Source organism: Taudactylus pleione, unplaced genomic scaffold (assembly GCF_031769625.1).
Source record: "Taudactylus pleione unplaced genomic scaffold, aTauple2 ptg000121l, whole genome shotgun sequence".
In the NCBI taxonomy this organism is placed as follows: domain Eukaryota; kingdom Metazoa; phylum Chordata; class Amphibia; order Anura; family Myobatrachidae; genus Taudactylus; species Taudactylus pleione.
The window spans coordinates 9,309,732-9,334,570 of NW_028284523.1; the positions used below are offsets into that span (position 1 = coordinate 9,309,732).

General features: G+C 44.4%; 1 protein-coding gene across 3 annotated transcripts in view; it reads right to left on the reverse strand.

The window, feature by feature from the left end:
* The window catches only part of LOC148524163 (adenosine deaminase-like), a 48,894-nt gene that overhangs the window by 18,637 nt on the left and 5,418 nt on the right, over positions 1 to 24,839 (reverse strand). Inside the window, exons 2-5 of one of the 3 annotated variants that reach the window (XM_088472218.1) lie at positions 18,762 to 18,835; positions 14,832 to 14,893; positions 8,358 to 8,483; positions 7,140 to 7,283 (exon numbers count right to left, since the gene is read on the reverse strand). In XM_088472218.1, the coding sequence (XP_088328344.1) occupies positions 7,140 to 7,283; positions 8,358 to 8,473 (260 nt within the window). In that variant the 5' untranslated portion in view covers positions 8,474 to 8,483; positions 14,832 to 14,893; positions 18,762 to 18,835. Of the gene's footprint in view, positions 1 to 7,139; positions 7,284 to 8,357; positions 8,484 to 14,831; positions 14,894 to 18,574; positions 18,605 to 18,761; positions 18,836 to 24,839 lie in introns of those variants that run through there. The other 2 variants (XM_088472219.1, XM_088472217.1) reach the window with 2 other exon arrangements.

A 24,839-nucleotide genomic window follows, 5' to 3' on the forward strand; every position in this document is an offset into this window, starting at 1 on the left:
TGTTTTTAATCTTCATAGATATGTATATGTATGTACATTCGCCTACCCCATACACAAATAGCTAGAATGTGTGTATAAACCACAGATGTGCACAGGTATACGGCCTATAGTCATTCCATTTCAGTATTATATAAATAATTAGATATGATATTTGGCCGCAGAATTAATCAACCCATAACATAATTTATATAATAACACTCTTTGGTTCATCTATTCTAACCTTATCTTTATCTCCACTCCTATCCTTATCCCTATTTTCATTTTGGAGAAGTAAGGCGGGGGTCAGGTCCGCCCACTGGATGCGAACCCTAGGGCGGTTTCACTATATATATATATATATATATATATATATATTACTACTGATTTACTGATTACTACATATTTCAATTGATATTAGAGGTGATATATATTATACAGAGAGAGATAGTAGTAAAAGACACCACTGGGGGGCAAAAGGAAAAAAAACAGGAAGAGGGACTATCTGCTAACATATAGATAATATAAATATCAGAGGATATTCTCACATAAATGTGTGGCTTGATATGTGTTTTGATGCGGTCACAGGAAAACTGGGGATAGTGTGAGCGATGCAGCATGGTCCCACTCCCCCCCCTGCTGTCGTCTGTCGCTGGTCGGCATTGGTAAGTGTGTATACACTTACTGATGCCGGCACCCCCGCCGGGCCCACTGCTGACGATATCGCCGCATACACACATCGCTTTAGCAATATTTTTAACGATCTGTCCGATTCTGACAGATCGGAACAACAAATTGATCAAATCGTCAAGTGTGTAATGGGGTCGTCAGCCACATCGTCAGGTTGAGCTGCAGCAGGGGCCGACATATAGGGGGGTCGGGTACCGGATCATCTAATGTGTAGCAGCCGCCTGATATGTCGGCCCGTCGGCGGGGGAGGTGGCCCATCGGATTGCTGGGTACACACATCATTTAGAGAGAGATAAAGTACCAACCAATCAGCTCCTGTCATTTTACAGACTGTGTTTGAAAAATTACAGTTAGGAGCTGATTGGTTGGCACTTAATCTCTCTCCAACCTTTGATAAATATCCCCCTTTATCTGTCTCCAATAATAAATCCTCCACAACAACTCTAATCTGAATGAGCTCTAAGATACAGTACAAGTTTAATACTGTATGTACATCAATAAATCAATAAATCATTTTGTTGCATGAAACATTTAAAACAAATATTACAGGTCTTACGAATGACATTGCTCATTTGCAGAAAATTATTTCTGGTCATATTATCTTATTTGATAACACAGTTCAAAGACCACTGATATTCCAGAACCCACAGCCACATAATAGGTCTCAGCTGTCATCAGTGTCGCTTTGCCGATACATGCTGTGAATTAATTGTCACTGGCAAAAAATTCTCCAAATTGCTCTGCGCTGATATACAATGGTACAGTGTGGGCGTGATTCAGAGTTGTACGCTATTGCCACCGCAGGTGCGATCCCATACAGTTGCAGTTACAAAAATATGTAAATGTCATAGATGCCAAGGAATGTATCGAGACGCAAATCCAAACAACTGTGTACAAAGTAGGGATGTGCGCCGGACCATTTTTGCAGGATTTGGATTTGGTTCTGATTCGTCGTCCGGTTTTGGATTTGGATTTGCCAAACATGCCGTGACTGGTTTTAGATTTGGATTTGGATTATTTTACAAAAGTTTACAAAAAAGCTAAAATCACATAATTTGGGGGTTTTTTTTATCCTAGATTATTATTAACCACAATAACATTAGTTTCCAGTCATTTACAGTCAATTTAGACCACCTCACAATATTTTTTTCACCATTATTGGCCAAAGGCTACAGTGAGCTGGCTGGTTACTAAGCGACAGACACCGCAGTTTAAAACGCATCTATGAAACATTGCCACTGTCTACTGAGTCACAGTATTTGTGTGTTATGGACACACAGAGGGCTAAGGCCCAAGAAGTCACGGTGCTTGTATACACAGAGGGCTACGGCCCAAGGAGTTACGGTGCTTGTATACGCAGAGGGCTAAGGCCCAGGGAGTCACGGTGCTTATTTGTCACGCCTGAGACTGGGGTAGGAGACGTAGAAGGCCTAAGTTGTGGGAGGAAGTGGAGACGAGGGGCTTGGATATAAGTTCTCCTCATCCACAGGTCTTGAGTGTTGGCGAGACCTGGGCAAAGGTGCGGAATCTAACCCACAGGATGGTGTTCGCCAGTGACCCCCCCAATTGGGATTTGGGCTTAGCTGCACCCCGTGAGCAGGTCGCTGTCCTTTGACCAGGTACCTGAGCCCTGCAGGAATAGAGACACAAATACCCGTGGCCCTGAGAGGTAATGCCTAATTAGGCACTGACAATACCCTATATGTATAATAAGTATATCTTGACACGTAGATCAAATAACAATAAGAGGTACAGATGGAGACTCACGGTTACTTGAGAAATCACCAGAGAAATAAAGCACACAGGTAGAGATGGTATACACTGCTGCACGGATATTCACCAGGGACGGGAGGCACACAGGTAGAGATGGTATACACTGCTGCACGGATATTCACCAGAGACGGGAGGCACACAGGTAGAGATGGTATACACTGCTGCACGGATATTCACCAGGGACGGGAGGCACACAGGTAGAGATGGTATGCACGGATATTCACCAGAGACGGGAGGCACACAGGTGGAGATGGTATACACTGCTGCACGGATGTTACAGGGACGGAAGGCACACAGGCAGAGATGATAACACTGCTGCTACAAGGAAGGTTAGGAACCTGGACCGGGAACTCACTATAGCACGCTAGGAGACAACCGTTGTTCAGGCAATTTCCTGGAACCTGTGGAACAGTTTTGTATCCAGGGGAACCCTTAGACAGGTGCACAGCATCAGCTGATCACGGACCTATCAGGGAGAAGGATACAGTCACATGGGCCGACTGTCATGGCGGCGCCCATGTCCGGACTTGCGATGCCGGACACCAGCCCACCAGGAAGCCACTGCATGCGGGGAGAATACTCAGCTTCTCCCCCGCCGTCGCGCAAGCTGCCCGACCACCCAGGATGACAGGGGAAGCCGGCGGCGCGGTAAGCAGGAGCCAATCCCCGGCTGAGCCCTGACATTATACACACAGAGGGCTATTGCCCAAGAAGTCACGGTGCTTATACATACAGAGGGCTATTGCCCAAGGAATCATGGTGCTTATACACACAGAGGGCTATTGCCCGATTGAGTCACGTTGCTTGTATACAGTGGGGTACAGCACCATAAAATAAGTTGTTGTTTTTTTTTTTTCAAACTTTTAACTTTCTTGAAAGTTTTTTTACTTTTTAAACTTTTTTTTTGTACACACAGCCACTTGTGAGTCTCAACACTTTAATCAGCAGAGTATAGCGCAGCATACATCAGTGTGCCCCCTATACACAGTCACTTTGCCAGCACAGTGACTTGTGAGGGTGCCTACACACTAAGCAATGTGAGCAATTCCCTTGAATTCTCCCCGGCAGCTCCCTGGCACTCCAGGACACGATATGCAGCAAAATCTGAGCGATGCGTCACAAGATCTATCCTGCACAATCTTAAGATTTGCCGATCTTTAGATCGTGCAGGATAGCAGACAGATGCTTGCATGGATCAGGGATATCCATGATGCATGCATCTGTCTTTAAAAAAATAAACACAGATGCACAGACGGGATCAGTGAGACACATCCGTGCTGCTGTGTTTACAAAATGAAAACCTGTGTAAAAAAAAATAAATAAAAATGGCGTGACACCTTCCCAAAAGAGCAACCAGCCCCGGGCTTTAGTGACCCAGTGCTGGTTGTGCAAAGTACAGGGGACAAATGACGTAGGGGTCCCCCGTACTTAAGCACAACTAGCACCGGGCTAGACAGAACCAGTCTTGGTTTCCAAAATACGGGGGACAAATGACGTAGGGGTCCCCCATACTTTGAGCAACCAGCACTGGGCTCTGATCCCGTCCTGGTTCTGGAAATACAGGGGAATAAAATGCGTAGGGTCCCCCTGTATTATCCAGAACCAGCACCAGACTTTTTATAGCGGGGGGCTAATGCCACAGCCAGGGGAGCCATTTCACCAGGCCCCCTAGCCGAAGCATTAACCCTGACCACCTGGGGAGCTGAGGACCCCCTCTCCAGGGCACCCCAGGCCTAGGCTGATAGCCCGGGGCTATCCCCGCCACTCCTGGTGTAGACTAGTGTAAAAAAAGAAGAGTATAAACATTGTCTTTACAGTAGAACTGCAGGTCCCAGCAAGCCTCCCCGCATGCTGGTACTTGTGGTTCTCCAAGTACCAGTATGCGGGGGAGGCTTGCTGGGACCTGCAGTTCTACTTGTAAAGACAATGTTTACTATACTTTATTTACACTACACCACATAATCAACCCGGCACCCACCACCCAGGGGTGCTGGGGATAGCCCTGGGCTATCAGCTTGGGCCTGGGGTGCCCTTTATTGGGGGGCTCCCCAGCTCCCCAGGGATCCCCGGCTTTGGCTGACTAGCGGTCAGGGTTAATTCTTATGCTGGGGGGCCTGGTGAAAGGGCTCCCCTGGCTGAGGCATTAGCCCCCCGCTATAAAAAGTCTGGTGCTGGTTCTGGATAATACAGAGGGACCCTACGCATTTTATTCCCCTGTATTTCCAGAACCAGGACCGGATCACAGCCCAGTGCTGGTTACTCAAAGTATGGGGGACTTCTACGTCATTTGTCCCCCGTATTTTGGAAACCAAGGCTGGTTCTGTCTAGCTCGGTGCTGGTTGTACTTAAGTACGGGGGACTTCTTTGTCATTTGTCCCCCGTATCTTGCACCACCAGCACTGGGTCATTAAAGCCCGGGACTGGTTGCTCCTTTGGTGGAGGGGTCACCGTTTATTTTTTACACAGGTTTACTAATTTTTATTAGGCACAGATGCACAGACAGAGATCCATCCATGCATCTGTGCTTTCATGCTTGCAGCACGGAACTCCTTGTTTCATGCCTGCAAGCATTGGGTAGAAATGACGCTGAGTACCGGTCTCGGTGCCTTATGTAGAGCCAAACTCTTGCGAGAATCTGACATCAGGAGAATGATGTTCTGTTCTCTTAGTGGGATCCGAGTTAGGCGGGAACACCTAAGCCATGACTCGAGTGGACTCGGATCCATGATGATCGGAGCGGTTCGGATTCCACAGAATTCAAACCGCTCATCCCTACTACAAAGAGGCAGCATCGGTTGCAGATCATGTCATGTTAGCAGTTCTGAGTAACTCTATGGTAGCACAGAATGAGCAAAGGAACTGAGACACCGGAGCTATGTTTATGTGTATACGATTGCAGATGCAGGATGCGACACGCCCCCAAAACAGTCATGACATGCCAGCATTTTTAGCCGACACTCCCCGTTGCCACCCCCAAACGCTCCCTGGCTGTCAATCACACTGCAAACAAATACTTGCTGCGAGCAACTACGTTAATGAACCTTGACGCATGTACAGTGCGGCTCAGTGTAGACTTGTATGCAGTATAGTTACGGTGGTGCTGACAGGTAACGGAACATAGTGGCTGATGGAACTCAGGGCCCGATTCAGACCCGCTGGTTAGATGCGTTTGCACTCTGACAAAGTATGCAAATCCCGCGTTCGCACGGCAAGGCATTAGCACCCCCACTATGTCCTGGCATATGATCGTGGTGTGTATTTAGACGCCCACCAGCCTACTTTCCCTTAGTAACACACGTCATCTCCAGGAAGTTTATGCAACAATCGGTAACATCGAGTACCATCGGATCCATATGCAGCACTTGTACCGCAAGCACTGCGAGTATTTCAGTGTGTAATTCAGACATGTGACGTGTACTATGACGCTGCGTCTTAATTATACACCCGCCTCTGAAACGGCGTTAAGACGCTCAGACACGCCTGCGTTCGCACCATCACTCGTTTCCATCGACCAACCCCTGTCACCACCCACACATGGTTAGTCCTGTCACTCACACTAGTGAGACGTATATGTACAAGGGGCAATCGCTTCGCGATCGCATGGACTGGCACGGCTTCAGTGGCGCTTGGAGATGACGTCATCTCCAAGCGTCCACTTTCACTCCGCAAAAGCCGGGTCTATGCAGACCCGACTGCGGTGTGAGCGGCGCTGACTCGGGAATATCCCGAGTCAGCGCCGGCAAAATTCCGGGTCTGATCCGGATAGGAACTTTGTTCCAACTCCGGGTCAGACCCAGAATTTAGGTGTAAAAGGGGTATTAAAGTCCCGGTACCTGGGTTCAATAAACCGCTTATGGGATTGAACTGGCCTGCAAGGCTGCAACACTAACAGCTGCAGGTGAAAGTTTGTAGCGAACTTTAAGTGGGAGGATTACATAATTGAGACGGATATGTTACCATGGTATATAATGACTTTACCCTAACCAAGCCTCAATAGAGACAGAGTTCTATTTACTAACATCCCTAAAGGCCGGATTCTCTCTTATAATTGTTGCATGACTGAATTATTAACATGGACAAATATTAACATTTACTTGGATCTAATAATACAATTATTCAAAATATTGAGAAGGTTGTAGGTTATTGTGAACTTTTAGATACTGAATATATATTTTTCTCTTTTTTTATGTATTTTTTTTATTATTATGTTTTAAATATGTATTTTTAAACAATTAAATAGATTGTTATCTAATAATTGACTGAGCAGCGCTTTCCTGAGGGGAGGTTTTACTTTCTCACATTTTTGTTATTACTGGCTATAGTATATGAAGTCACAGCCATCTATACGTCTTATTTAATGGACATTTCCTTTTTCCATATGAGCTGCAGGGAAGAAAATTGTGAATAAATAATGAAATCAGGCTTTTGCATTTATTATTAACACTTGCAAGCCAGATCTGCTCTTTTAAAATGTTATGGTGGGACGTAAATACATCTACGCCTCACGTACGCCCTGGGAAATACTACTGTTTTAGCCGGATGCATCTTGAGATGCATTTAAATGTATATGCAATGAGACTGTCCTGAGTGCATATGCAAGTACCTATAAATAAGCTGCTGTTTGTATTGCTCCATGTACATAGAGAAGACAGATCATGTTAGAGCATAGATTACATTGTCACAGTCACTAAAGCACTTACTCTTTTTGCCCCCATTGGATGGGATCCACCTTGCAGTTGGCAAACAGGTGAGGATTGTACCTGACCTCTACATACACGACTCCTTCTTTAGCTTTCATTTCTACAAATTCATAGGCAATTCTCTTCACTGCTTCACGGTCTCCCCTAGACATAAAGGTAAAGAAAGACACATTGTTCTTACCAATTGCAAATTAATTGCTTTTATGCTATCTTAGTTGAATGAGTTAAATGAACATACAGAATTTATGAATAGTAGAAACTAGCAATTATATAAAGTATAAGCCAGAGATTGTGGGCAAGGGAGGCATACAGAGCAGTGGTAGCTTCTGTCGGTCATGGTAACACAGCTAAGCAGGTCAGAAGAACATACTGAGCTAAGAGAGGTACTGTGTTGTAAGCATAGGGAAATTAACACCAGAGACAGAGGATGAATGGACAGTGCAACTGCATGGTCACTATCTTATTGGAATATGAGAAGGAATGCAGGTGCACATTGATTGTTGGATTTGAAGGAATGAGTTGAAGGCAGCAATGCAAAGGGGTTTGTTGTCAGGCTAGATATCACTGGTTATACATAATGGGAAGGAAGGGGACAGATTCAGATATTGTGTGTCCTGCCCTTTAGATACATGGTATATAGATTCTGCTCTGAGTGAAGCTGGTCAGAGTAGGGTAATAAATATATACACTCTAATGTAACATAAAGGGGCATCAACTTTAAGTGTTATTTATATTAGGATGGCAATACCCTGGGTTATTAAATGTATATGCATCCATTTAGATGTGTTCCTGTAAACTGCTTTCAGATATTGGGGTGCAGGAAATCCTGAGTACCTACAGGACAAAATGCAGGCATTGTGCGTTTTCTTAGATGAAAAATCTTTATTTGGTGGAAAAAGCTTATGGTGAAACAGTGCAACATTTTGGGAAGAGCACTTTTGTTCGGTTAGTCAGTCTTGCTCTGAATAACATAGAGGTGTGCATGATTGCTTCCCTAGTGTATAGTGTGTTACCTCACCCTGTAAGACACATCATGCACTAGTTCTGCATCCTGCACAGAACTAGGAGTCACTGGTCAGTAAATGCTGAACTTGGCAAAGCATGTTTTATTTCCGGTTCAATGATGTATAGATGATTCCAAGCTCAAGAGTCTGTGATGTAATCTTACACATCTTCTATGGTGAAGCAGACATTTCATTAGGTAGTGTATAGACTTACACAATTGCTGGCATGTAATGATGAAACTTTGAGAGGAATTCTGTAAGACTCCCCGGCTTAGTACAAACCACATTCTTCACAAGAGTTTCAAGATTTTCAAAAATATGTGATTCCATTTGTTTCTTTCTGAAAACAAGATATATACATTGTTGTCATTCTTCAAACAATGTTTGTATATAATAATACTTGGACTAAGGATTACTTGCTGAACAAAAGAGGATTTACAGTATTTATTATACTCAACAGTTTATTGTGATGAGTACAGGTAGTGAGAAAACAGTCTCCATAGTTAGATATTGACTCATTTTGCTGGTTGCACGTCTAACGCTGCTACAAACTCCTTCCCCGGTGAACTGCCATATGTCTGAACGTGCAAGGACTGAGACGCCCGCTCTCAGCAACTGAAGACGAATGCGCATTATACAAAAAGTAATCCAGCAGGACAAGAACATCAAATCATAGTGAAATGTAATATTATGACTTGCCTGACTTTAATTAAACAGAGTTTAGGAAGTGACCTAGGGTCTGATTCAGAGATGGACGCAGTGTCAATGTTTACACAGTTGGGCGATTACCGGTGATCTGAGCATGCACCTGAGTCAAACTGCGCATGGATCAAGTTTCTTTACCATCGTTGGTCGCAGCCTTTATTTGGTCGCAGAGTAATTGACAGTCAGGGAGTGTTTGGTGGGGAGGTAACAGGATAGTGATGATGAATATGCAGGCATGTCGCGAGTGTTTGGGGGCGTGTCGCTGACTGCGACCCCTTAAGCATTAAAATGTCTCCGGTATCTCCGTTTCCCCAGCCATTCTCATGGCTGTAGAAAGCTGGGCCTGGCCCAGCTGAAGGGGGCATGTCCTATTTGTGGGAGACCACAGCCCCTCAGGTAAAAAAGAACGTTTTGGCAGCGCTGTGAGGCCCCCAGCTCAGCATAAATCCAGGGGGGGGGCCCAATCAGTGTGATCACTCCCCCCCACAGACAAAGGAGACTGCTCAGTCTCCCACTGCAGCCCAGCACACAACAGCGTGTGCTGGGCTGCTGACAGGTAGCGGAGTCAGACTGGGGCCCCTCCAGCAAGCCCCAGTAATCATTACTAACCAGGCCGGGCAACAGGGGGGGACTAAGGGACACCCATACCAGGTCCCATGGATCAGAGGGGCCCTGACGATCAGGAACAGAATAAACATCGGGCCCTGCTGCTGTTACAGCAGTCCTGCCGAAGCCCCGCCCACTGACAACCTTCTCCTCCTGGGTCCCTCCTGCTTCCTTCCTGTTCCTTCCCACTAGAGACACCCTCGACCCGCCCCCTTGCAGCACTTCCGACCCCCCACTCACGGCACCTCCACCCCCCCCACATGCAGCACCTCCGGCCACCCCACTCGTGACACTCCCAATTCCCCCAGCCCCACACTCCTCCTCCACCTCCTTAGTGGTCCAGCTGAAAATGAAGCGACTAAGCCAAGACCAAGCATGGAGGTAAGTTACTGTGTTATTGTCATTTTAACATATATAGCTGTGTGTGTATATATATATATATATATATATGTGTGTGTGTGTGTATATATGTGTGTGTGTATATATATATATATATATGTCTGTGTATGTGTATATACTGTGTGTATATATATATATACTGTATGTAGTGTTCCCTCTAGCTCCGGCGGGAGGCAGGGCGCCGGAGCTAGAGAGGGCATGCCTGTGCGCGCGCGCGCCCGAGAAGGGGGCGTGGTCATCAGAAAAAGGGGCGTGTCTATAAGACGCGTCCCCTTTTCGTCACTCTTGGGGGCGTGCCCGGCACTTACGGACATGCCGGGCAGCCCCCAAGCCCTGCAGACAGGGAGAATAGATGCCGGGCGCATGCGCCCGGCGTCTATTCTCCGGCGGTGACGCATGTTTCTCCACCCGCGGGACACTGCGTCCCGCGGGTGAGAACGGCTCCCGCAGGCTGTGAGGGCAGGGCGCTTTTTGCCCTCCTCCTGGAGGGCAGGGTGCTTTTTGCCCTCCAGAAGGAGGGCAGGGCGCCGCGCCCCGCTAAAACAGCCTAGCGGGAACGCTACTGTATGTATGTATGTATGTATGTATATATATATATATATATATATGCGTGTGTACATTTCTCTGTCTGTAACAATTGTGTGTGTATGTGTGTGTGGACCTGGCATGTGTGTTTGGAGAAGGGGTCACGGAGGGCATTGGGGAGGTAGGGGGCCCCAGAGATAAGTGTACCGGGCCCAAGATTCCTGTTACCGACGCTGGTACCAACCCCCCCTCTCGGTGCCCCTGGCCATCCTGAGTCCGATAGGGTTACTCAGGATGCCAATAATGTACTTATCCGTGATCTATGCTGCGTCTTTCTACGCAGTCGATTGGATTTGCAAAGCTGCCTGTGAGCACTTCAGTACAAGTCTGTGACATTTGCATAAATTTCACTCAGGCACTACAGTATGTACAAATTTGCAGCAGCGGTGGCTTTAGTGCACATGTCTGAATCAGGCCCCAAGTGTCTAGACTAAACAAAAATTTTTTAACAACAAGTAATTTTCTCTAACTTACAAGTCACCAGCCTCTAATTCAGGTTTTGCTTGCGGGAGACCCAGCTTTTGTTCTCTACATATTTACTCTATCTTATCTATATTCCCATTGATAATCCCATCTCTGTCACCATCAAACTTTTCTCCATTTCTTCTTACCTTGGACTCTGCTAGTGGACTTCCTCTCTAAGGGACCTCTTCATCAACGGGGGCAGGATGATTAAGTATCCAACTCGCTGCTCTGAAAAGCAGCAGTCCCTGCAATTAGTAACACTGCTACTTCAGTAGCAACGATACGTTGCCGGCTTCTGCACATGTGTGACCTGAGGTCACGAATGAGCAAAGCTGCTGTGTACACAATGAGGAGACAGCAGAGGGATCCTCTCTGATCCCTTTTCACAACCCTGGACCTCCTCCCCTTAGGAAGGAGCGGAACTCCAAGAACAAGCGCCATCTGAAGATGGCTTTTGTTCTTGTAGGCAAACTCTGAAAACTTTTTTGCTGAATATTATGTGGCCCTATCAGACCCATAATAATGAATGACCCGTTACATAAAATGTTTCTGCATTTTAAAAGCAATGTATCCCGCCACTGATCACATGCATAGCAACATTTATTAGTGCTGTATTCATGAAGATTTCCGATTAAAACCACAAAGGACAGCTCTTCCAATAAGAGCTGTCCTTTGTGGCGTTAGGACTTCCGGGTTTATGACCCGGGAGTCCTTCTGCATGTCCATCGGCTAACGCATGCACAAGCTACGGGGGACACTGGGCACAATCCTATCGGATCGCTCTCGGGGAAACCTACGTTAAGAAGCCCATAGCCTTCTATTAGGCAACAATAACTATATGAAAATAGCCAATCACAACGGTTTTTTTAATGGTCTGATAAACAACTTTAATTCATGTTACAAGTCCAGGATTATTTATTTTTTAACCCTAATTTGTAGGGCACAAGAAAAGAAGACTTTTAATGATTTAGGTGTGCAATAAGGATAACAATGACAATGGTCAGTATTAGAACATGTACTTACTGTACATTGGCCGTGCTTACATGGCAGCTCCGTCCACCATTCTTATTCTCTAAACACAAGTAGTAAATGAAAAATGCATCCCAGTTGCCACAACAATTTTTGGAGCACATGAGCAGTAGATAAAGTGCAGTTTGCAGGAAAAAGAAAAACATAAATTGCCTTTGTGTCCAAGTCTACATAAGCCCTTTAGGTGGATTTGTACCTCATTCTAAATAAGGCTGGCTCTAAGTTATTTATCACTTATAGGGCCTGATACAGAGTTGTACGCTAATGCCTGCGCTGCTGCGCCTGTGTACACAACTGCGATGCGAAAATAAGCAGATGCCGCAGCTGCTGGAAGATGTATTGAGATGCCCGCCCACGGCTTTGGAAATCCAAGCATCTGCATAAAATGCTGCAGCATCTGTGTACAAAGACGCAGCAGCAGTCACAGATCATTCAATTGTTGCAGCCCTGAGTGACTCTATGGTCGCGCAGAATGGATGTGGGAATTGAGATGCCGGAGCCATATTCCTTGTGTACTGGCTCACAGTCTCAGGGTGAGACACGCCCCTAACACAGACACGACACGTTTGCGTTCCTTACTGCCACTCCCAGTTACCTCCATCAAACGCTCCATGACTATCAATCACATTGAAAATAAATAGTTGCTACAAACGGCTATGGTAATGGTCCTTGACGCGTGTGCGCAGTGTGACTCAGACACAGGCGCAGTGTGACTCAGACGCGTGCGCAGATGACTGATAATCGCTCCACTGCGAAAACATCATCATTGCATACAACTCTAAATCAGGCCCAAAGTGTCTATTGAAAAAATTCATCAAGGACAGTAGCTGCAGACCAGACTGCTTATCACACTGACCTTTGATCACATTAACCAGAGCTTCCCCTTTTGCCGTAGCTATAAGAATTTATTTGCATAGGAAAGTAATAAAGAATCAGCACATTGCAGAGCAAGCAGTTTATCGCATTGAACTCTGATCATAAAAGTAACTACAGCCACTCCTGTTCTTTACTGCTTCACTAAGTTGTTACACTGTATCTTGCATTATTAAAACATCACTGCTTACAATCTCAACAGCCAGAAACTTTGTTTGCTGGCATATTTCAGGAATGGCTAAGAAGCCTTACTGGCAGTAAAAACGGGTTGTGTACGGGATCCCGACTGTCAGGATGCTGACGGTCAGAACAGGGGCACCATGAGGGTGGGAGCAGGTACTAATTACCCAGGCTCGGGCTTGCTGGAGGGGCCCGGGTTCGACGCCGCCCCCCCCCCCTCCTCCCTCCTACCTCTCAGCAGTCCAGCACACTGATCATGCCCCCCAACCCCCGTGGATTTGTGCCGGGCTGGGGGCTCCCAGCGCCCCCCTTTCCGGCGCTACAAGACGGTTTTGTTTTTTTTCTAAGGGGGTGTGACCAGGCCTTCCTCGGTTAGGCCACTCCCTGGCTGGCGCTTTACACCCGTGGGTTAGAATACCAGATTAATAACAGATAACCTGTGGATAAACACAGCCCAAGCGATCACAGTGCCGAAATATAACAGTCACAATATTCACAATAGGGGAGAAACATCCTTATAAGTGTTTGGTCATTTGCAAGTGAATACCAAAGGGGCCGAATCTATACACTGTTGCTAGTGAGTTGTAAGACACATAACTAGAAAAGTACTAGAACAAGATTACAGTGTATCTCCATAGTGTATCTCTTTTGAGACTTATGCCTATAGATTTGTGCTAAACTCAAATCCGGGACTTGCAATACATCACATCTCTGCTGAGATCTATGCCCATAGTTCTATGCTGAAGTGAAAGCTGCGACATGTGGGGATATTGTACACAACCCGAATTAACATAGTAAATAACAGGGGAGAAACTCCGTTATAAATGTGTAGTTATTTAAAAAAAAAAAAAAAAGCCAGGATTGTAATCCTATAACCAGCAATAACAGAATCTTTATAGCAGTCATTGGTAAAACTAAGTTGGAACAAAAATATCCATATATGACATCTTTACAACCATCAGTTACCAATCCACTTAGTTACTAGCATACTATAATCACATCTCCTTCATACTTAATAAAAGTGATACAGGGCGCTGGAATCACTGACTTGATTTCTATACAAGTCGTCATAATTGCATTAATAAGGAACAGGACTAATCGTCAGTGAAATTATAGACAGTGATCAGTGGTGAAGAGGGAATTTTAATAAAAAGGTCTTAAAAATATATAAAAAAATATATTTCTCTCACACCCTAACTTCATGCACTATCTATCATTATTTTTATCAACATTTGGCCTACTTGTTGAACACATTTATTTTAAGATGGAATTAATAAAGATTGATTTATTTTAATTATTATTTGACAGGATACGAATTTAATATTGATCCTAAGTGCACCAAATTAAAAACTCTGCTTTTTTCTTCTTTCTAAGTTAACAGATGTTCTTAATTCAGAGTTTAAAGTGGCACCTCAAAATAAGCCATTACAGACTATTACAATTATATAATGGAAAGTACACGAGTCTAGGATCAATCCAAATTAAACAGATAATCCTTCTGTCATATAAATAATAAGCAATACAAAATATACTGGTGCGGGACAACAGTGGTAAACATGCCTAGAATGGCACCCTGCAGCCAGAATCTATGCAGTAATGCGGTCTGGAGCATCCTTAGTATGCTTCAGACAGTCACACCGCTGCCTTACAGGTCCCCGGAGCGTCCTCACAATGCTCCGGGCATTGCTGTAATCACCGGCAATTGTGGCCTCGCCCCCGTGTGACATCACATGGAGGGACGTGGCCTGCACTGGGCCCGTGAATAATGTTATACATATCAAAATGGCCCTCAGCAGAAAAAAGGTTCCCCACCCCTGCTCTAAAGCAAGAACTGAGGATTTCTTACCTGGCATAGAACAGGATAGTTTCAGGTTTAATGCTCGCATCCAGGTGAATATGAAGTTCCACCTGCACAAATAAAAACAATATTTAATTCAAGTCTATTATGTTTGTAATCATCAGACGGGATCCGGACAATATCCCGGCACATGGGATGCCGGCTCTTAGAATACCGGCGCCGGAATTCCGTCACCTATCAGAATCCCGGTGTGGCATCCCGAAGGTAAGCAGCAGGCTTAATGGAAGAGGGTTAGGGTTAGGCACTAGGAGGAGGGTTAGGGTTAGGCACTAGGCGGAAGGTTAGGGTTAGGCACTAGGCAGAAGGTTAGGGTTAGGCACTAGGGGGAGAGGGTTAGGTGTAGGGTGCGGGGAAGGGGAGGTTAGGTTTAAGCACTAGGGGGGAGGTAAGCATTAGGCAGTAGGGGAGGGAGGGTTAGGGGTAAGAGAAGGGTTAGGATGCCTACCGAGAGGTGTCGGTATCCTAACCCTTTTGGGATGCCAGCATCGGGATTTTGACCGCCAGCATCCCATACCTAACCCCATCAGCCCATGTATGTGCACTGCAGTCTGCCAAGTCTATATATATTTCTATCCAAGAGACACTTTCTGCCGTTTGAATGAAATATCTTAGTAGAGAAGCAGATATCGCTAAAAGCCGCTCCAGTGTTGATGCAGTTGGGGTGGGTGGTGTCCGATGATAACTTTCATTAACATAATGAAGAAAGTTTCAATATAAAACAATCTAACAAAAACATTTTTCTAAATAAAATTCTCTTAATTATATGTAAGTTTGTACAATATACCCAGTGATTGTATAAAAATCGTTAGTTTCAGTACTGTATATTAAAAGACTGTTGAATAAAATGATATCCGCAAGTATAACCAGTACTCGGGGCCTGAATCAGCAGTGCACTGCTGAACGCAGATTCCCGATGATCATGAATCTGCAGAGACGCATGACCCTTTCAGTGCATGTTCAGAACGAGTATGCGATCCCGCTCGCAGACTGTCAGTGATTGACAGTCTGCTGGCATTTGTGGGTGGGGAGGGGGCAGGTAGGGTGCGGCGATGGCGTCTGTTTTCCTGAAATTGAGGAGTGTCGCCGGCGTTGGGGGAGAGGGAAGAGGCCAGGATCTTCGTCAGCTGACAGAGATTTCCTGGCCTCTTCCTCTCAACTGTGGCAGCCGGCTGCGTGACCCTGGCCGATGTTATGCAGATTATCCGATGCTGCGTTGGACAACGCAGCTCAGATAAGTAATGCACAGGATGGCAACAGTGATGTGTGATTTCTCCCACTGCATTACCATATCTGCATTACCATTTCTTGCTGAATCAGGCCCTCAGTGCGGTATCTGTAATGAGTGCAGGATGGGTGGTGACTGTGCACTTATTGGCTATACATATCTTTCCTCCACTGCTGCTGCTGTAACACCAGGAAAACGGGGTGCAGGGATATGGAAGAGCGCTATATAGATATACACTGGGATCTCTCATAAGCTAAGCAAGAGACTTCTGTCTCCCACAATGTCACTCTTGCACAGCAAAGACAAGATGGGACCCGCACATGCTCAGTAGTGATTGTGGTTGCCATCTTGGAACGAGGCACAAAGCCTCCCTGGAGGACAGGAAGACTGGAGTCTGCGCGGTAGCGCACTCCTCTTTCAACATGAACCATTATTGCTAGGCCACACCTGCACATTGCACTAACAGCCCAAACTTGGGCTCACAGTAGCAGTTTCTACAACAATATTAAAAGTTATAAAAAAATTAAATATATACAAAAACAAAGTTTAATATAATTAGAAAAGGAAACAAGGCTTTATTTCATTAATATGTTTGCTGTGTATTGCTAAAACAGGCAGCTGTAAATGTACCATCACTGTTTTTGTTAAATAATCTTCCCCTTTGCATGGGGAAGCTATCGCCAGAGGCCACCGGCAGAGGCTATTGCTGGTGATACCATGTTAAATATAGAGAAGCACAATCTCAGCAGAAAACACCAATTTTTGACAGAATTAGGATATTTCTCCATGTGATATGATATATACCCAAGGGTGTAGCTACAGTAGGTGCAGGGAGTGCGGGTGCTACGGGGCCCGGACCACCTCTGGGGCCCAGATTTCTCCCTACACCGAATTACACTGCCATCTCCTAAGCCCCGGCTTTTCTGTTCTCACCAAAATGTCGCTGCAGGGCATCTGCTGTCACTGGCCTGGCCGGCTCTGCCTACGTCTCTCCTCACTGACTGATTTATTAATAAAGCTTAGCCCTCTTATATACCACGTTATATCATACATAATTAGGATTAGGGACACTACATCATTTGTAAAAATATATATTTTCTCATCTATAATACTTACTATTTGCTAATCACCCTTCATTTAATCCTGCATGTCAGTTAAGTAGGAAGATTGGGGGTGGGGTATTCAATTAGGTGCAAGAATAGCAAAAATCCCACACCTGCTGTGTTTTTCCACAGGTGATGGTTATTTTGCTATTCAATTAGGTGATGGGTTTTTCATTTTTTTGAGCGCCAGGAGAGGTTCCAGAGCAAGACCAATTTGGTCTAAAATTCGTATTTTTAGAAAAAAATGGTCAGGGATTGCCCTGGGACTCCTGCGGCACCCCACCTAATGAGTAATTGAGCAATTATTAAAGTCAGTAATTATTCACCATCTGAAGCGGTGTCTTCTTCTTCCAGCTTCGGGACCCTGTCTTCTATAGCAGCAATGTGTGTAAGTATGTGGTGTGAGTGTGTGTAAGTATGTGTGAGTGTCTGTGTGACCCGTGTGTGTGTGTTAGCCTCCTCCCTGGAGGCAGCAGCAGGGAGAACTACATCTCCTAGCAGCCACCTAACCTCTCGACTGCCCCCTGGACTCCCAGCAGCCCCCTTTCCAGTGCAAAGATGGAGGGAAGATGACCGGGGGCCGTGGATGGGAGACCAGCTGACCGGAGCCACAGAGGACATCACCAGAGCACCAATCACCGGAGGTAAGTGAAATTAAGAGGGGTTGGGGGGGCGGTCAAGGGGGTGGTGATCGTGGGGGGGGGGTAGCGGTCGGTACTTTGCCAGTGTATTTTTTCAAAACAATACCGTGAAAAGGCTGCAGGGGGATTCACAGGGACAGAGCTTTATCGCAAGCTCTGTCCCTGCAAGGGATTTTTAATAGATCCCTGTGATATTGCCTGAATTCGCAATGCAAATCACACTACAATCTGCATTTGAATGCATAATGTAGTAAATAGAGCCCTTAGGCACAGATTCTCAAACTTGGTCCTCAGGACCCCAAACAGTGCATGTTTTCCATGTCACCTCAGAGAATCAAAAGTGAAGTAATTAGCTCCACTGTTTATCTTTTAATATGTGTCAGTGAGTAATGAGTACAGCTGTGCACCTGCCAGGAGACCTAGAAAATGTGAACTATGTGGGGTCCTGAGGACCAAGTTTGAGAACCACTGCACTAAGGTGATCCTCCATAAAATTAAACTCCTCTGCTCTCCGTTGATAACATTGAATTAAAGGAAATACAATTCTGGAGACAATAAACAAGAAAAGTATTGCTAAACTTTTACTTTTTGTGCTCCTCAACTTGCAAATTCTTCTATTGTATAGTGTAAATATACAATGATTACACACCCTTATTGACATTGTAGATTTTTGTGATTTAAAGCCTGAATTCAAGATAAATCATATCAATTCTTAAGAAACACAAAAAGACATTTAGGAAAAAATGAATTAATTACACAAACCTACAATACACTGGTTGCATAAGTGTTCATTAAGTTATTTGTAGTGTCTCATTTTCATTTTCTTCCTAAAAATAGTGTGGTTTTACTTGAATTTTGCTGATTGCATGATCACATTAATGGGGAAAAGTCCTGTCATGCTGTATCTCATTTTCAGGCTTTAGGGTCTGATTCAGAGCTGTACACAAACCTGATGGTTTTACACTGTTGACTTCTGTCTTCTCAAAAATAAGCTACAATCCCGAAATCTTCAAGGCATTCCATCTGCAAAGCCCAAACCACATGTAGGATTCACTGGTGAAGATCAGAGATTCACAAAGGAAGTACCAGCCTTCACAAACATTTACTGATGTTATATAAAGTGGCAGGTAGGGTCAAGACTTGGTCTAAGCTACAGCCATCTCTAGCTGCTGCTTGTATGCATTGTGATGTCACAATGCAGGTCACAGCCCTATATAAAGGATGCCCAGCTATTGGCAGCCATTTTGTGGTGACATTTTGTCCTACATTGATACTCTCTGAGTAGTTAGCGCTTTATTTAAGCAACTTTGGATAACAACTACCGATAAGGACTTTGGATTACATCTTAGAATAAGGTCCTGAACAGCAACATCTTCAGAAAAATAATCTGAATAAAATCTTCAGGTAAGGACTATATAACAAATTTTGGCCTGTTGTCACTCTTAACCCTTCAGACACCTTCAGTTTATCTGCAGTTTTTAATATATAAACAAATCATCTGATATGACGCTGCATGACTTAAGATGGGTAAACACTTGTCCAGTCCTCCGGGGATCCAACTCCAGACCAGACTGTTGACATAATTCTACTGGAGACCTGGATGCAGATTCAATACCCAACATATGGCTACACAGCTGTCCAATTTTGCAGCAGATCTCAGATCTGCATCTGCTGAAACAATCTGCTGAAAGTATAGTGTCACCATACACACTCTTCCAATTTTTGGTAGACAAGCTGCCACTCACAGGCAAGGGCATAGCTACAGTAGGTTCAAGGAGTATGGCTGCTACGGGCCCGTGCCGTATCAGGGGCTGAGCCCTCTCACTGCATCGCCATCTCCTGGCCTCGACTTTTCCATTCTCACCAGAATGTTACTTACTGCAGGGCATCTGCTGTCACTGGCTCGGCCGGCTCCGCCTCTTCTCACTGACTGATTTTTAGTGAATCATAACCTTCTTATATATCACATTATATCATACACAATTAGGATTAGGGAGACCATAAATAGTTTTTTTTTTAAATATACTTATATTTATAATACTTATTATATGCTAATCACCATTCATTTAATCCCGCATGTCAGCTATATATGCAGATTGTAAATGATCTAATAATTGCACTATCAAAATGGATAAACTTCAAAATAATTTGCACAGGTGGAGCCCTGTGGAAATGTTGCTATTGGGCCCCTATAGGTCTTGCTATACCCCTGGATAGATATTGTTCTGTATATGGTGGAAGTTGATTTTTCTGTTTGAAAATACCAAGTATTTTGCTGATATTAATGCTTTCACAAGTTTGTTTGTATAAAAAATAATATCTGAATGTAAGATGCATGCAAAATATTTGTGAAAAACTGCACTGTGACTCCAGCAATAATTCATAATGTCCTTTATTGTGGCACCAGTAAGAGACTGTTTACTTAAGATTTGCTATGAGAACATGGAATGTAGAGGATTATATGATGCTGGCGTATGGAAATTATTGCATAATGTAATAATACAATATAAATATAGAGGACATGTCACAACCTGTCACTGGATGCAAGTTTATTTTCATGAATAAACTATTGTCTGATAACAATATTAATGCCATAACACCGCAAAGGCTTAATAAAAATGTTTTCTTGCTAACACTTTCAATAAATCTATTGTGTACAATATACCTTTCATCTGATTTAATAATATGGCCTTTTCATGGAAACACATTGTTAATAAACTCACTAACGTGTATTATCGTGTTACCATATAATAACCATCTTAAATACAATGAAACTTAACTTCTTAAATAAAGACACAGACAACAGTGTTGGCGTTTAAAATTTTTGTCAAATTTATTTTTGACAAGTCATTAAATTTTAGATTATAAGTTAATAATAATAATAATAATAATAATAATAATAATAATAATAATAATAATGGTGACAGCACAAAAAGAACGCACAGGACAATAAGAACCAAAGAGCTCAAACAGACACACACAAAAGCCAAGCATTGGTGATCAACTCTACTTTACCTTCAACCACCTGTCCAGGTGGTATAGCCATTTCCCGTCCAGGACAATTGGCTGTCGCCTTACTCCACTTCAAGGAGAGTGCACCCACTAAGCCTAAATATTAACATAAACTAACTGAAAAGGCCGTTATTTTCTGCCACTCAAAACAACAATCAAACATTCAAACAAAAAAGGGATGGAGGGTAGGAAAACAGGAACAAAGAGGCAGATCACACTACTTCTCCCCACTATATACACCTTAACCACTCCCCACAAACTAGTCATTGGCTGCCTATCAAAACTAAACTTAAAAGGGGCAATAACCAACACTTTATTAAAATAGCAACACTGTATGAAAGAGCTTGACTTTGTGAGCACCCAATGAAAGCTGCATAGAATAGATTTCTTGGATCCCACCCACTTCCCCAGGGGGGCTTGACGATGCAATTTGCGGTGAATCACATCATTGAGGCATATAATGAACCATGGCATTGTACAGCAGTGGGAAGCAGTGGTGGACTGCTGCATGAAGGGCCCACAGGGAAACACAATAATAAAGACCCACAAAGTTGGAGAGGTCAGTAATCTACTCCTGCGCATGGCAGTCAGTTATGTGGGTAAGGGAGGTTGTGTTGGGCATGGAGGGGTCATGGAGGCAGTGCAGTATTTGGTATGGGGGGACAGGGGGATTGTACAAACAGTAGAGAGGTAGTGTTTGGTATGGAAGGGTCAAGGGAATAGAGCAGGGTGATAGTGGTGAGTATGCAGGGGTCAGGGAGATAGTGTAGAGAGATAGTGGTTGATAAGAAGGGGTTAGAGTGGTAGTGCAGATAGGTAGTGGTGAATTTCGAAGGGTCATGGAAGTAGTGCAGAGAGACAGTGTTTGATATAGAGGGATCAGGGGGCTAGTGCAGATAGGTAGTGGTGAGTATGCAGGGGATAGGGAGGTAGTGCAGAAAGATAGTGTTTGGTAAGGAGGGGTCCGGGGAGTAGTGTAAATAGGTACTATAGTGGTAAGCATGGAGGAGTTAGAGGTAGTAGTGAGCCACCGAGTAACCCTTGCAATGCTGGTCAGTTGTGGGTAAATAAGACCACTACACATGTACTAACATTATGCCACATTGTAGTGCCCCTCATATGCTACAGTGTAGTGCATCTGCATTATACCACACTGTAATGCCCCCCACATTATGCCACGCTGTAGTGCCCCCCACATTATGCCACACTGTAGTGTCCCCATGTTACACCACACTGTACTGCCCACACATTATGCCACTGTAGTGCCCACACATTATGCCACACTGTAGTGCCCACACATTATGCCACACTGTAGTGCCCAAACATTAAGCCACCTGTAGTGCCCACACAGTATACTCACCAGAAGCCATAGCAACCTCAGGCAGCTGTCAGAGCAGCAGTCAAGGCAGTACAGCCTCACAGTAAGTCACTCCCATGAGGCTGCACTACTGCTGCTGATCTCCATGGGTCAGAGGAGCATGTGATGGGCTCCTCCAATCAGAGCTCAGCATATGCTCCTCTGACCCCCTCTGCAGAGACTACTGGGATATATTACTTAGTAGTGCAGTTCTGAGTCTGACTGCAGTCAGTGCCCCAGTCCTCTGCATGTAGCTGTCAGCCTAGTCAGTTACAGCCTTGATGACTGCCCTGCAAGCAGCTGCTCTGCAGCCTACTGTAGCGAACAGCACTGTAAGCCCTGCCCTCCAGCGATAGAGGGCATGGCTACAAATCAGTGGGGCTCACCAGGGATTTCACTAACTCTCCGGCTGCCCAGTCCAAACCTGGTGGAAAGGGTCACAGTGATGCACCAACCACCTTGGCAACACCATCCAGGAAGGTAGTGTCTAGATGCCCTTCATGGAGAGGACCCGGACATCATCGGCTACTGCCCAACATAATTTCCTACCATCCACGTGGGCGTGGCGAGCAAAGCAAGCCCGCAAGGGGACAAGTTTCACCTTTATGTGGACTTTATGGGCATGGAATCGAACTTCCGCCCTCACTGTACATCACTTCCAGGTCCCTAGCATGAAGGGGAAATAAGCTCTACCCATCCAGGACCTCCCAGAGGATGCCATTAAAAGAGTGGCAAGTATGCACAGAATATATACTGTAAGTATGCCAAGCAGAAAAACACTGTACAACTATAGCTGCTGATGTTGGCTAGACTGCTGCATTTAGGGCCTGATTCAGATGTAAATGCAATGCCGATGTTTACGCATATTGACCATTGCACATGCGTGTAAGCTGCACTGCGCATGCGCAGCAATTGTTTTATGATTACACTCATATAGAGGAGTCGTTTGCAAAGTGAGTGACAGGTAGTCAGTGTTTGGGGGAGGTAATGGGGGTGGTAATTAAAACAGATGTGTCGTACCGTATAAACTAAAAACACTGTTTTGTGGGCATCCATAAATTTGCCACTGTGTGCAGCAGGAGAGACCTCTGCTTGTCTAGAGCCCTAAATAATAAGAGATACTATTTGTTGCCGATGTGTATATATACATTTTAGCATAAATATGCTTTTATTCAATCCTAGTTTTTAGTTTTAAACAGTTATATATTCTATTAATATTGTGCCGTTCTCTCCACCTACTGCCGAGTCACATATATATATATATATATATATATATATATATTACAGTGCAGGTTGAGTTATATATTTTTTTCCTCATAAGCATTATTTAGTTGGTTGTCTTTATTGGGAACAATAGGTGTTGTTTCCCCTCAAGCCCGCAGCTTTTACGTGTTGGAGTTCTGACACTATTTATATATAATATTTACACATTTACTGTACCTATTTAAGTGGCCAGTTGTCACATTTTTTTGTGTTATTTCTTTTTGCAAATATATTAAATTAGAAGAAAAGTATTATTGTAATATTGTATACAGTATAGATTTTGTGTCAGCGAAAATTTTTTTTTAAACCTTTGTGGTTTTATGGCCATAACATTATCAAACAATAGTTTATTCATAAAAATAAACCTGCATCCAGTGTTGGGTTATGACATGTTCCTTATATATATTGTAATATTTCATTATTACAACAGTAAAGCATCCTGAAACCATTCATATGTGGGGTTGCTTCTCCGCCAAGGGAGTGCGCTCACTCACAAGTTTGCCTAAGAACACAGCCATGAATAAAGAATGGTACAAGAATGGTACAAGAATAAAGAATGGTACATCCTCCTAGAGCAACTTCTCCCAACCATCCAAGAACAGTTTGGTGACGATCAATGCCTTTTCCAGCATGATGCAGCACCTTGCCATAAGGCAATAGTGATAACACTGTGGCTCGGGGAACAAAACATCAAAATTTTGGATGCATGGCCAGGACACTCGCCATACCTTAATCCCATTGAGAACTTGTGGTCTATCCTCAAGAGGCGAGTGGACAAACAAAAACCCACAAATTCTGACAAACTCCAAACATTGATTAGGCAAGAATGGGTTGCCGTCAGTCAGTATGTGGCCCAGAAGTTAATTGACAACATGCCAGAGCGAATTGCAGAGGTCCTGAAAAAGAAGGATCAACACTGCAAATATTGACTCTTTGCATAAACTTAATGTAAGTGTCAATAAAATCCTTTGACACTTATGAAATGCTTGTAATTTTACTTCAATATACCATAGTAACATCTGGTAAAAATGTCTAAAAACACTGAAGCAGTAAACTTTGTGAAAACCAATACTTGTGTCATTCTCGAAACTTTTGGCCATGGTTGTCCTTTTTAAGTTCAGCCACCAGACCTGTCCGCTAAGATACAGAGGCTGCAGCCCGGCACTAGACGGTATGCAGTCAGGATGCCAACGGTCTAAATGCCAACCGTCGGCATCCCAATTGTCTAATCCCAACAAGGGTCTAATGACAGGCGTTGAAATCCCGACGCCTGTCATTTTACCTATGCCTGGAGCCCGGCGCCCGGCATCCCGATCAAAGGTAAGCCAGGCGCGGACAGCCGCAGGGGGAGGGTTAGGTTAGGGGCTCCAGAGGGGGGAGGTTAGGGTCAGGCAC